Source organism: Lissotriton vulgaris, chromosome 4_1 (assembly GCF_964263255.1).
Source record: "Lissotriton vulgaris chromosome 4_1, aLisVul1.2, whole genome shotgun sequence".
In the NCBI taxonomy this organism is placed as follows: Eukaryota; Metazoa; Chordata; class Amphibia; order Caudata; family Salamandridae; genus Lissotriton; species Lissotriton vulgaris.
Genome location: NC_141691.1, coordinates 120,820,525 through 120,835,439, shown reverse-complemented (window position 1 = coordinate 120,835,439; position 14,915 = coordinate 120,820,525). Strand labels below are relative to the sequence as shown.

Sequence of the window (14,915 nt, the reverse complement as noted above, 5' to 3'; positions counted from 1 at the left end):
CTATTAGGATACAGAGGCTCTTGGAAGGCAATCGAGTCAATTTCAGGGGTAGCGTTGCAGTGTCCAAACAAGCGAGTTAATTACCAAGCTCCTCGCGTAGCGCTATAAAATACAGAGGCTCTTGGAAGGCAATCGAGCCGATTTCTGAATAAAGGTAACAATACCAAATGGAGTCAGTCAGCAGCGTCCACAGTGCGTGAGACCACCGGGGGAGGAAGGGAGCGACCGTTTAGGAACAAGTCCGGGCGGTCACAGAGGGTCAGAGGAGGAGGTGAGCTCTCTATCCGTGGGTGGGAGGGGCAGCAGCTGGGAGGCGGTAGCGGGGAGGAGGGGCGGGTCAGGGAGCTGCTACAGACAAAATGGAGGGTCAAAGGGAAGGTGAGGTAGGGGCAGCAAATGGACCAGCGCTCCTACTGTTCTGTTAAAGCGCCACAAAGTCCCTCGCACAGCGCTATTCTGTAACAATGATAGTGCCACTTGCAAACAAGCTAGTTATTTGCCAAGTCCCTCGCACAGCGCTATTAGGATACAGAGGCTCTTGGAAGGCAATCGAGTCAATTTCAGGGGTAGCGTTGCAGTGTCCAAACAAGCGAGTTAATTACCAAGCTCCTCGCGTAGCGCTATAAAATACAGAGGCTCTTGGAAGGCAATCGAGCCGATTTCTGAATAAAGGTAACAATACCAAATGGAGTCAGTCAGCAGCGTCCACAGTGCGTGAGACCACCGGGGGAGGAAGGGAGCGACCGTTTAGGAACAAGTCCGGGCGGTCACAGAGGGTCAGAGGAGGAGGTGAGCTCTCTATCCGTGGGTGGGAGGGGCAGCAGCTGGGAGGCGGTAGCGGGGAGGAGGGGCGGGTCAGGGAGCTGCTACAGACAAAATGGAGGGTCAAAGGGAAGGTGAGGTAGGGGCAGCAAATGGACCAGCGCTCCTACTGTTCTGGTAAAGCGCCACAAAGTCCCTCGCACAGCGCTATTCTGTAACAATGATAGTGCCACTTGCAAACAAGCTAGTTATTTGCCAAGTCCCTCGCACAGCGCTATTAGGATACAGAGGCTCTTGGAAGGCAATCGAGTCAATTTCAGGGGTAGCGTTGCAGTGTCCAAACAAGCGAGTTAATTACCAAGCTCCTCGCGTAGCGCTATAAAATACAGAGGCTCTTGGAAGGCAATCGAGCCGATTTCTGAATAAAGGTAACAATACCAAATGGAGTCAGTCAGCAGCGTCCACAGTGCGTGAGACCACCGGGGGAGGAAGGGAGCGACCGTTTAGGAACAAGTCCGGGCGGTCACAGAGGGTCAGAGGAGGAGGTGAGCTCTCTATCCGTGGGTGGGAGGGGCAGCAGCTGGGAGGCGGTAGCGGGGAGGAGGGGCGGGTCAGGGAGCTGCTACAGACAAAATGGAGGGTCAAAGGGAAGGTGAGGTAGGGGCAGCAAATGGACCAGCGCTCCTACTGTTCTGTTAAAGCGCCACAAAGTCCCTCGCACAGCGCTATTCTGTAACAATGATAGTGCCACTTGCAAACAAGCTAGTTATTTGCCAAGTCCCTCGCACAGCGCTATTAGGATACAGAGGCTCTTGGAAGGCAATCGAGTCAATTTCAGGGGTAGCGTTGCAGTGTCCAAACAAGCGAGTTAATTACCAAGCTCCTCGCGTAGCGCTATAAAATACAGAGGCTCTTGGAAGGCAATCGAGCCGATTTCTGAATAAAGGTAACAATACCAAATGGAGTCAGTCAGCAGCGTCCACAGTGCGTGAGACCACCGGGGGAGGAAGGGAGCGACCGTTTAGGAACAAGTCCGGCCTTCTGTTTGGCTGAAGGATAGGCAGGGCAACTGGAATTATGCTGCAGGGTTGTGTAAATTATCCTGCAAGAAAAAGGCAAATTATGCTGCACATTTTGGGATAATATTGCTTCAATATTTTGTAATTTTAAAACTTGTTAAAGCTGTCTGGACATTATTTGCAACTCATTATTACACGTTTAACACCCAAACACATCAATAGAAACAGAAAGGTGACCAGTCACCCTTTACAAAGGGCCTTCCATTGCACGGCAACACGTGTCGCTGCGTTTTAAAAAACTTGTGAACTGTTTGAGATACAAACAAATTTCCTTTTTGTTAAAATCACCAGATTATGTAGTAGATGATGGATTATGTGGCAAATACGGTAAATGTATATTTATGTGAAAATCCCAGCAGCCACACAATACATTCAGTGGCACTGAGTATAGGACTTAGGTTCCATAGCAGCTTTCGGCGCCAATGGTTTGATGCATGTTTCTGTTCGGATGTACTTTGCTTTGGTGCCGAGGCAGACCGAGGTTTCAGCGCCGGGGCTCTTGATTCAGAGTCTCGAATGGAGGCTGATGGCTGGTGGGCATGGGCCTTTTGCTGTTGTTTCAGCGCTGGGCCGGGGCTATGCATTACCGATAGAGCTGTTTGATGCCAGCTATGGCCTGAAGGCAATGGTGGCCTTTGCAAGGCTTCAGTTGGTCCAAACTAGTCTGCCGTCCCTTTGGGATGTTTTGTTGAGACTGTCATTGGGATAGATGGTGTACAGTACTCATGGTTTGTCCCAGTGGAATGTCCTGGATTTCGAGCTCGGACCCAGTACTGTTGCCCTGTGAGAAGGAGCCCTCATCCGCTGCTGAGGCCAGAGCGTATTCCTCGTGGTGGTACTCTTCGGATCAAAAAATGTCTGGAGTGTTCTAAGAGAGGAAGCCCTTACACGCCTTGCAGATGTATTCTTGATGATCTGGAGAAAGGCACAAGTTACGCACCAGGCGTTTGTCGGTGTGTGGAAACTTGGCATGGTAGCGTGGGCAAAAACCAGGCGGGCAACTAGAGCCAAATGTCGGGGGGGGGGCTGAAAAATATTTAGAGGGGGGCTAATTCTTCCAACCATAGACAGAGTGGCTGTAAGAAGGGGTGAACACACAACAAAAGCCTCATTTACAAGTAAATGGTCTTTTAAAGACCTGTTAAGTACTCGGGTGCGGCTACAATTAGATGTTCGCCAGTCCGCGAAGCTGTCTCCGACCGGGCTGACACCCACGACGGGGGAGCTGAAGCCCCGTGAGCCCAATGGGTGTTGCGCGCCTGGCAAAAACCAAAAGGTGTCCGTTCCATCATGAGATGGGCATGGCATGAACGTAACTAGGAGAAGAAAGATCTGCCCGGAAGGGCGAAGGCCCTCCAGGCTTCAGTCGGCTGGAATGAGCCTACAGGTGACCGATGTAAGCTATGAGTAACTGCGATTGACAACAATACCGATGGGAGAGGCCTAAATAGTAGTTTTGCGCCATGACTATGGAAGTGCCTTCCCAGTGTGTTCTTGTGGTTTGAAAGACTGCCATGTATTGCAGTACTACCCTTTACCTGTGTTTGGTACTCTTTTTTAACATGCACATGTCACTTTTCTCTTGTAACATACTGTTTGCTACCTCTTGCTTTTTGTTTGCTTTCAATACTTGCACAAGTGCCACCATTGCCTATGTAACGTTTGTTCTTGTGTTTGAGTGTCCTCCATTTATTGCAGTATTATACCTCCACACGTCACTTTTTTCCTCATGCAATGCACTGTTTACTACCTCTTGTACTTTGTTCACTCACGATTGTCCCTTTTGCCTCAAGTAATGTAACTTTTGCTTTGTAATTTGTTAACTTGTAATGTTCTCATGTATCAGTTCTGTTCCTATTGTGAAGCACTCTGACACCTTTGGGTAAAGTCCACGCTATATAAAAACGCATAAATAAATAAATAAATAAAAGAGCAGAGGAGTCCACGATGAAACCAGACGGCGTAAAAAAAACAAGTCAAATACCATACGTATTGCAAGCTAGAGTAAAAGTCACTACTACACCTGGTGACTCGAAAGGCTTCTTAGAAGAAAAAGAACTTGCACACTTCCAAACCCAACACTAGATGGCAGACTTATGCTAAGCATGGAAAATACTCGGTTCTGGTCTCTCCTCTTTCTCTACACCCTTTCTGCCTATTCAGTAGGATGGAGAACTGTCAGCTCCCTTTTCCAGTTCCACTCTGTATTGGAGGATATATAAAATGTCTTATGCCCTTCGAAAGTTTTCCGCTTTCGCAGTTTTGGCATTTTTCTAGACTGTCCTGCTACCATGAACGTTGAATTAGCAGGGTCTGACTGGTCTATCAGTCTTTCAGACACTTTAAGAACCCCTGTTGGTGCGGGCACGTACAATGCTGCCAAGGGTCAGTATGCTATCTCCCTTGTCATCCCACATGCACCGCTGCGCCCGCCACAGCCAGGGCCGGTTCTAGGATTTGCGAGGCCCTGGGCTAAAAGGGAATGTGCGAGGCCCTGTAGATAAGTGGCCCCTTTCAAGGAGACCATTCACAGACACTGTGGGGGGCCATTGTCCAGCATTTTGTCGCCCCCCCCAGTTTTAACTTTGAGCCCACAAGCATTTCTCACACCTTCAGTCCGATAGGTGTGAGAATTGCTTGTGGGCTAAAAGTTAAAACTGTGGGGGCGCCAAAATGATGGACAATGGGCCTCCCACAGTGTCTATGAATGGGTCTCCTTTCAATTGAAGGGAGCGTCTCCCTCTCTTATGTATCCAGATACCATCCCTGAGAGGCCAAGGGGGGGGGGCTCAATTTCAAAGAAAGGTGACACCTAGCGCCGGCCCTGGCCACAGCCATCCACATGGAAGGAAGCGCAGCGCATGACATAACCAACATTCCGGTAGTGGGCAACTTTCTTTGTGGCGGTGAGTTATTCGACCCAGGTAATACATAGCAGGCCAGATAAATTTGCTAAATTAATGGCTCCTAAATACCTCAAAACCCTACAGACTGGACCTGGCACCACCAAGCTTTGGTGCCAACAAGTCAGAATTGGTATGGGCAGATCCAGCCAGGTGGACCACAGTGAAAGAGAAAGGCGCCAGTGCGAAGATCCATTGCGGTTCTCTACGACCCATTTAAGAGCCGGGCATTCTTTTTTGGTGTCTCAAGATGGAGTACATAGAGTAGTAGCTTTCAGCCGATTAGAGGTCGACCATGCACAAGGAAGGGTGGAAGTATCACTCCCAGGTGTTACAGTTAGATGGCCCAGGATGCACTAAATACAATGTCACCTTGGTATGTTGATGAAAACAAACTACATGGTCAGACAATTTGGTATGCCACTCTCTGGAAGGTGAAGAGAACCACATGCGGTCCGAACGAGAGAAGACTTAAGAGTGATACAGACCACCAGAGCTTAGTGTCATGTTTTATTTTATTATTTTAGTTTAAGGGGTACATGCGAGGGACGTTTTCATTAAGCAATTATACTGAACAACATGGCTTGACTTGGTTTTTCGATTAGATCATTGACCCTCGCCATTGGATAGGCATCAAAATAAAATACCTTGTTGCCCTGTCCAAAGTTGGCTTGATGGATTTGGTTTGGGCACTTGTATGATGGGAGAGGACCAGTCACTGCTGGAGAGTTCAATGATATCCGTGGAAAGCATCATGACACTTACACATTCAGACAAGGAAGGTAAGAAAGGTGCTAGTACAAAGTAGATAAAGTTAACATGAAATAAACTTTATTAAAAGGACTGTACAGACGGAACATTTTAAAACACTGTTCTTCGCATGGAGCAGAGGGCGCACAATTTTCAAAACACAGAAACAGTAAAAATCAGATCAAGTACAGGAAACCAAGCACTTTGAAAACAACACCACAATCAGTGCAATACTATTTTGCATTGGTTTTCTTCTCCTTGAAGAGAAAAGTATAATCTTGCCACAATTTCTACTTACACATATGAATCAAAGAAAATTAGGCACAACACAACTAAAACATCCAAATTAACGTTTTTGGTAATGCCATACAGACACGTCTTCTTTGCATTCAGTGCGGCTTCACTGAGACGGCAAAGAACTTTATCATATGGCCTGCGATAACTGAGGCAAGGAAGAACAGTCGGGCAGATTCAGGAACTACTCGTACAGTTCATTTCAAGAATCGAGTAGATTTACGTCTTTATGGGATTCACAAAAACCCCAAAGTATACATACCTAAATCTATGAAAATCATACATTTATGTTCATGTCACTAAGCACACACTGGTGGGGTTTCCAATAGCAAAAAAATCCAGCCGTTTACTATTAATCATAGCATTAATGTCTTCTATTTCTTCCTGAGGAGAAATTCATTTGCATGCACCGTTTGCAAATAATACGCGGGTATCTAGACATTTGCCATATCATCTGTACACACTTGCTACAACCTTTTTTTGGAGTAGGTTTAGGTGGGTAAATAGTTTGTTAAAATCCACTAAAAAATATTGGAGAACACCCACACGTACAATTTTGTAGGGGGTTACAAGATTTCTAATCTTCTTTCGGGGACACTTTATTCCCACGTCACTCCCAAACTAACAACACTGGAAAAAACGGATACACTGGCAGATTTTCACCTCTTGCTAAGTGCAATTTTCATCCGCGTGGTTCACTTTTTTCAATTTTGGTAACCACAATGCAGTATTTAAAAAGAAAATGTAATGTTACTTATAAAAAATAAATCTGTGATTCAGGCCACAAATGACCCAAAACACTTGGTAAACGGAGGTACACGAGAAGAAGCAGGGATACTGGCCTTCAATGCCAATTGAGTGTATGACGGAATCCTGCATGCTTTTAGCATGCATGCCTTCACCATGCCTGCATTAGAACAAAAGCGTCATTACGATGCGTTCCTTTAGGATGCAAGTCGTTACAACAACTTGCCTTAGGGGGAGCTGGACTTTGGACTAGAATCATTTACTATTCCAGCTCCAGTATGCACAGCAGTAGAGAAGGTGTTGGACTTAAAATCCAACATCGGGCCACTAATGCGCCCCCCTCCCAAAAGCAAGTTGTAATGACTTGCGTTGTAAACAAATACATGGTAACAACGCGTTCGTTCTACTGCTGGCGCTGAAAAGGCACAGCGTGATTCCAGCTTCGATTTAATGGAAGTTTCACATGCCAGGTGCCTTAATGTAAGATTATCCTATTGAGTCCTAAACTGGGGAAACAGAAAAACACCACGCCTGAACTTCTATGTGCAATCTCTTAAGATAGAAAGTACAAGTTGCTCTGTGTAAATGTGAATACAGACAGCTTTTGCCTTTTCTGAAATGTCGGGGACCAGCGTCACGTATGTGGACTAAAAAGGCTGTGTAGCGTAGATACTCTCCAGCAAGGTCTATTTTCTGTGTGCATTGCAGTAGAAGTTTCCTTGTTGGTTCCCATATAATGAAACACAGACTTGCTTTGCTCTGAGTTCAGTCATACTGTGTCAACTGCATGATACACATAGGAGTGCCATAACACATTACACAGGTGAAGCCTATGTGCCGACACGAGTGCTCCTATCATTGAATGGAAGATAGTATAAACCTCATTTGGCTTGAAATTAGAAAATGTATGTAGAACCTACCAGCAAAGTCGTCTCACTATCTTTTACACATATCTTTTTATCACTTACATTTTCCAATGCAGTTAGTAAAGGTCATGAAATTACTTATCTCTCTACCCCTTTTTTGCATATTGTGGCCCACCAACAAAACTGGACTTTAACATTAAAAATACCCTACTTCTCTGGTCATTCCTATTCCACGTATTTTCTGGCAAAAGACCCAAAATGTGAAAAGCATAATTTCACTTTGTTTTCCCCTAAATGCAAATGAAATATATGCCTCTGTATGGGTGCCAAAACCTACCCAGTGCAACCTACTCCTAAAGATCAAACATGACAGACAGCGAGACACTGTCCTTCCACCAAGGCATCTCGACACACTACATTTTAGCCTGCGGTACCTCTCACGGTAGCATTGGGCTCGTAATGTGTCGTTCAAGCAAGTAACTACATTAAGACCCAACCAATGGGGTCACAAACAGTGGGTCTCATTTCATCTGTATCCTTCCTCTTAATTTATTGCTGCTGAGAGCAAGGTAACTGTGGAATGCAAAAGCTACTCCTTTTTGGTCCCAGAGTGTTGCAGATGTCTGCTGTGACTGGTTTAACTCTGAAAAACCTTAGCTCATAAAACCTGAAAAGCATTTGAAAGGGGTAAAAAAAATGATCAAATACTTGGGGTGTCTAAAAAAAAACACAAGGACCGTTGCAGTTCTCCATACGCCATTCCCACCCCAAACTTGAAGAAGAATATACATCCATGTTAAATTTTACTGCAACGCAAAAAACAAAACCAAACATTTTGCCAAAACTGGGAACAGTAGATGGACTGGGGGAGCCAAACAACAACACGTTTTTGACATTTGACCAGCAATAGTATTACTGCCAGTCTAACAGTGCTGGAGTCAGCCCGCCACAAACAGACTTTGTATTGTACATGCACTTGTATTTTGTAACTGTCAAATCGAACCTGCGCCTGTGGACTGGCAGCCTTTAGCACTGCTGGACAATGCCATGTGTGACCTACAGCCACGTAGACCCTCAATGCACGTTGCCGCTTAATTCTGATGAGAGCGGCAATAGCAGTCAATGGTCCAATCAGATTTAGGAGATCCATAGGAACACTGTAGATCTCTCTACTTTCACATGGAAGACTTTAGCTGTTAGGGTGGAATTAAGCCTGGAATTAGAGATTCCCCCAGTAATTACTCATTTCTTAGAGGACCCTCAGGTTCCAACTTGTAGACTGTATTTTTCCCAGCCCTGGAGTTATTGGTACACTGGTATCCATACCTCCTGGGGTTGGAAAATGCAATCCATTTAAAAGGCCACTTGTGATGAGGGCCCATGTGTGCACATTCTCCACTGCAGACACCTAAAGGTCACGTGTTCTTTTGGAGACAAACCATGTGACTTTGGCTAAACAAATCAGCATTTTACTTGGGAGGCTCTTTCAGAATGAAATTATCACAAAGAAAGCACACACTGAATTAAATTGACTTTTTCACAAAGCACCAATAGACATAAGTGAGAAGTGTATGGCATGTGCAGCACATTGTAATTCATAATTATAAATGGGCATGTTCATGTCATAGCCCTGGTCTGACTCCTTCTTGCACGGTTTGCAGCTTGTATAATGATTTACAAAATGTTAGCATCATTGGAAATTTGTGCACTTTGCACCAATCATGATGCATAAACTCAACGATGTTGCCACACTGCGTTTAGACCAATTCGATGTACTTTTTTTTTTAATTGGTAAAAGCCTCCATATTTCACCCACTTCACCAACAACACCCAGCACACGTACACTTTCCGACCAAAATGTTACCTGTGCATTTAATGTTAATGGTCACCTACCATGACACATTTAAATAGGTTTCCCTTTTGACTGTAATAATTTTTCTTTACATCGGATACTAAAGGGGAAAAAGTTACATCGTCCTAAACAAAAATACTGTAAAAGGTACTAAAACAAGGTTTCGCTCCACAGGGTGAGGGCGTACAAGGCTCCTTTAAATACTGGAACGTAGGCAGCTCGAGGGAGCTAAAGCATTTAGTGTTTATTAAAAGACTTCATAGTGGTTCCATCATGTTTCTCCCTACAGTCAGAAATACTTATCATGACAACATCAATAAAATAGTACCATAAACACTTCAGATATGAACAGACATTGTGCTTACGTCACGTTTAAATATAAAAACAGCGAGTACGCCGAGTTGCCACACCCGTTACTCGAGCCACATGTACAGTTCTACTAAAAAGGGGTTTTATGTTTCGCAGCGGCGGCATCTTCTTTGGCCTATTCGTCCTGCTTCCGCTTGGGCTTTTTTGGGTTCCGCGACCGACTCTTTGCTTTGCAGAGTGGGCAGATGGGCGCATTTCTGTGGATTTGCTGGTGACAAGACAAGCATGCCTAAAACATCAGAAAACAAAATGAATTAGTGACGCTGTAAGTCATTCGTGATTACAATGCAACATTAATAATAATTAAACCTAATATCATGGGGGTGTGTTGGCTCTCCTATGCAATCTGTTGCAAAATGGAGGATGCAGCAGCTCTGGTGTGCTCCACACGTGCTGCTCATTCGCTACTGCTCTTGGCAGAACTTGCTGCTTAAGCAGAATGCCTCACCAGTTCATGAAATAAGAGTTCTCTGAAATTCCAGTATAATATGCAACATTTACATTGTTACTTAGGATTTCCTGTAGGAATCATTGCAGGCTCACATGCCCTCTGTATGGTACATTTACTGACCACCATGTGCACACGATTTATAAACAAAAATCCTTTCAACTCTTGAGCCAAATTTTTGATTGAGCGCCGAGGCTTCAGCTAAAGCAAACATTTTTCAACCCAGTGAAAGGTATCCCATGGCAATCAATAGGGCGAATGAGCAACCCTCGCGACAGCAACACGAGTTGCAAAACGGATTGCCTCGTTAGTGAAGTCATCTGTATGAGGCACAGGCCCCATGAAAATGAAGTGATGCTACAATAATATGATCTACTGAAGCAATTCTTTCCAATGGAGCAACACGCTTGCAATGCAATAACAAAACATTCATTGTATGTGCCTGAACCTCCTGTGCAACTTTAAATAATTTTTATCCAAACCAAATCCAATTTCAGGAGCTACAGCAATAGAACACTTGAAATTAAAGGCAGAAATCAAACACTCAGAGACATCTCAGACCTCATCATTATTGCTAGCGGGTTCTTAGCGTGCACGGCTGACCATGATGGTTGCAGCATCTGAGCGAGGATGCAATGGATGAAGCCACGTTGACTCTGCAAGGGCTGTTCTAATCATGTGTCTTTGACATGTGGCTACACGCCTCTGACTTCCTGTTTCAAAGTATATCTGAACACTAGGGGGCTTCTTCGATAAGAGAAACCAATCCCTAATAAAACACTTCATGAGAAACATGTACTCAATTTACCATACCCCTGTGGGATGAACTGAAAATCAGACTTCATGTCAGAAGTGTGTGACCTCGAGGGAAAGAGAGGCAAAGGTTTGAATCCGCCTCAAGCCTTTGCACATGCATCCAGATAAAGAACTAAAGAAAAGACTCATATACAGTTATGTCCTTAAGCAAGGTAGCATCGTACCTTTAATGTCTTGCAAAACTCAAATGTTATGCGTGCTCTGGATGCGTCATACGCAGTCAATGGCTGATCTCAATCACAATATCTTCCAAAACACCCACCCACTCTCATCCAAACATTGCAAAACCTGCCAACCAACAGCCCCCGCTCAGCGAAAACAAGCATTCATCACTCCACCCACATGGCCACATCTTTGCCCACTTGAATTTCAGCTCACATCATCACAAGAGAGTCACCATCTGCACACATCAATTCTCAAACAATAGCAAACTCTGGCAGGGACACAACCTGGACCAGGGGGTGTGGGGGGAGGGTTTCGGTGGCCACTGATACAACATCACCCAAGGTTGAGAGGTTAGTATGAGAAGCAATGAGGAGAACTATGAGAGCAAGAATGAGTGCCGCAGAGACACCATCTGGTGGCAAATGAGGAAACACAAGGTCAGGGGACGGGAAACCCTACCCAGGGTTAATAAAGCAAACCTCTGGCTATAAGAACACTCGAACAGGGACGGTGCCCAGTAGAGCCGGCAGTGGTAGGCTGGTGAATCCAGTAACATAACATAACACAAGATAACATAACATGTGTATTTGTAAAGCGCACGTTCACCCAGAAGGCTATATTGGCACTGAATAACCGCTGGGATTTGAACCTGTGACCATGAGGTCGAACACAGGCCTCTACTGTAGAGCATTAGTCCACTGAGCCACCAGACCTGGCAAGGAGACCGATGCAAGCCACAAGAATGGAAAACCCATCAGACCCCGCTCCGCATAGCAAGAGCCCAAATACCACAATAGGACCTTCTTAACAGGCACACACAGAGTGGGCACAAACTCATACAGAGGTCCACTAAGACATATGATGGTCTTTTAGATGCTAGTGCAGGTAGAGAAACCCAGGTCACATATTCCGCTTTTACCTACGCTTGAGTGCACGTATCAAGATCAGTCTTGCACACCCCCTCTGCACACCATTGTAGGTAAAATTGCCTCCCTTCCTCCCTCCCTCCATCCTGCCACCTATCTCTGTTGGGATAAGAATCGGGTTGCAGACCCAATTCTACACAAAAAGTGGCAAGATGTCAGACAGTTGGCACCCGCTGCCATAAGCAAATACTGTATATTACAGGGTGCCGCTCGAGCTGAGAAGTCCGTTTTGCCGCTTTGCTCGCCACTGGAGTGGTTGGGAGCTAACACCTATTTGGGGAAACGTCCTGTGTGCAGTCCGGCAGCAGTGGAGGTGAGAGGCGCAGGCGAGCGGGACTGCGAGGACCAGCATTCTACTTGACATCGCCAGCTGGTTCCTCTTCCCGCCGCGCCGCGCCCCCTCCCAGTGCCACGCCCCCTTGCCAGGAAAAGTACTTTACTCCTCGCGGCCCCCGCTTCGCGGGTGCCGCTCGAGCTGAGAAGTCCGTTTTGCCGCTTTGCTCGCCACTGGAGTGGTTGGGAGCTAACACCTATTTGGGGAAACGTCCTGTGTGCAGTCCGGCAGCAGTGGAGGTGAGAGGCGCAGGCGAGCGGGACTGCGAGGACCAGCATTCCACTTGACATCGCCAGCTGGTTCCTCTTCCCGCCGCGCCCCCTCCCAGTGCCACGCCCCCTTGCCAGGAAAAGTACTTTACTCCTCGCGGCCCCCGCTTCGCGGGGGCCGCTCGAGCTGAGAAGTCCGTTTTGCCGCTTTGCTCGCCACTGGAGTGGTTGGGAGCTAACACCTATTTGGGGAAACGTCCTGTGTGCAGTCCGGCAGCAGTGGAGGTGAGAGGCGCAGGCGAGCGGGACTGCGAGGACCAGCATTCCACTTGACATCGCCAGCTGGTTCCTCTTCCCGCCGCGCCCCCTCCCAGTGCCACGCCCCCTTGCCAGGAAAAGTACTTTACTCCTCGCGGCCCCCGCTTCGCGGGTGCCGCTCGAGCTGAGAAGTCCGTTTTGCCGCTTTGCTCGCCACTGGAGTGGTTGGGAGCTAACACCTATTTGGGGAAACGTCCTGTGTGCAGTCCGGCAGCAGTGGAGGTGAGAGGCGCAGGCGAGCGGGACTGCGAGGACCAGCATTCCACTTGACATCGCCAGCTGGTTCCTCTTCCCGCCGCGCCGCGCCCCCTCCCAGTGCCACGCCCCCTTGCCAGGAAAAGTACTTTACTCCTCGCGGCCCCCGCTTCGCGGGTGCCGCTCGAGCTGAGAAGTCCGTTTTGCCGCTTTGCTCCCCACTGGAGTGGTTGGGAGCTAACACCTATTTGGGGAAACGTCCTGTGTGCAGTCCGGCAGCAGTGGAGGTGAGAGGCGCAGGCGAGCGGGACTGCGAGGACCAGCATTCCACTTGACATCGCCAGCTGGTTCCTCTTCCCGCCGCGCCGCGCCCCCTCCCAGTGCCACGCCCCCTTGCCATACTTAGGTGAACCTGCTCACGCGCATCGCGGGACGCGCGCGGGGCGGTCACCGGGGCGAAGACCGAGCAAAGAGCGGGCCGTTCTAGGCCGTTAGAGGCCGGCAGAGACCGGACCGGGCCATCCCTCTGACGTTCCCGGCCCCGTAACGCCTCATAGCACACTCCATAATGGCGACCAGAACTTCACGAAGTAAGTCCGCCCAACCAGGTCTGAGTACCCTGGAAAAATTCTTCCCAAAGGCGAGTAATCAAGCTAGCAAATGCTCGTCAATCACAGAGGCGCACCTCGAGATGGGTCCGGAAAGTGTGGTCCTGGAACAGGGGGATACTGTTTCTACTGATGCTAGCACACCGATCCTACTGGACGCCACTCATTTGTCATTAATGGATAGTATTGATCAGACGATTGAGTCGGTCCTCCAGCAGTTAAGAACTCCCTTGACGCAGAGGGATAGGAACTCCTCCCGGCTAGCTGGGATCTCTGACCATCCTACAACTCTGGAAATTAGGGGAATAGACTTGCAAGATGCAGGCCAAGTTGACCTGCTTCTAGACCCGGCAGGCAGTGGCGTGGAACAGCCCCCAAAAAGGAAAAGGTCCAGGAAAGCAAAGAAGGCGAAGAGGGCTAAAATCGATATAACTGAGCTAAATCAGGTTGACAGCACAGACATTTCCGCCTCCCCCGATCTTAATTTGTCTGGGTCCAGGTCGAATCACATGGGTTCTCCAACTATTGCTGCCCCACTTTTGCACTCGGGCCCTTTTATTTTTGGTGGGGCAACTTCTAATAGCACTGACACATTGATTAATTCACTCACAGATATCTTGAGGAATTTGCTAAATCCCATCTCAGCTAAATTGGACGCCATAGAGACTAGACTGAAGGCCATGGAAAATAGTCACTTAAGGAAAAGTCCTGGGTCAGCCATAAATGCGTTAAATGCCCCTTCTGCCCCCCGGGCACCATCAGGGAATATACCATTGCTCCCTGCACCGTCTCAGGGCGCCAATACGATACTGCTGAGTACGGGCGGTGCGCCTGTTCCCCAGACGCACCCTCTGCCACCCTCAGCACCTAGGCCCCCTGTCCCGGCCCCAAGGAGATCTAAGCAACTTCCTGCACCACAAGCAGGGGGAGTGGTGAACTCTACCAATGGTCCTACTGATGGTACCACGCCCCCTTTTGACAGGCGCAGGGTGGTTAACCTGCCCCCAGAAGCAGTCCCATACACGGCAATCATGGTGGGAGTACCTGAGTTAACTGGTGATATGAGGGAGCCTCAAGACTCCTTACGCAACAAGGTGATAAGCTGGCTTAGTATTAATAGGCCGCTGCCTCCTAGCCTGAAAGGCGAGGTCCTGATGGTCAGGAGGATCCCTTGGATTGGTCTTACCCCAAAGAATAGGGTAGGGGATTGTATTATTATAAGTTTTAAAAGCCCCCACGTTGCCAACTACATCTGCAACTGGCTTGTAAGGCCT

General features: G+C 47.6%; 1 protein-coding gene across 1 annotated transcript in view; it reads right to left on the bottom strand.

Annotated features, from left to right (window-relative positions):
- Positions 1 to 5,553: 5,553 nt before the first annotated feature.
- Positions 5,554 to 14,915, bottom strand: part of ZC4H2 (zinc finger C4H2-type containing) — an 81,400-nt gene continuing 72,038 nt past the window's right edge. The window contains exon 5 of the mRNA XM_086918373.1: positions 5,554 to 9,851. Within this exon, the coding sequence (XP_086774499.1) occupies positions 9,738 to 9,851 (114 nt within the window). The 3' untranslated portion in view covers positions 5,554 to 9,737. The remainder of the gene's footprint in view (positions 9,852 to 14,915) is intronic.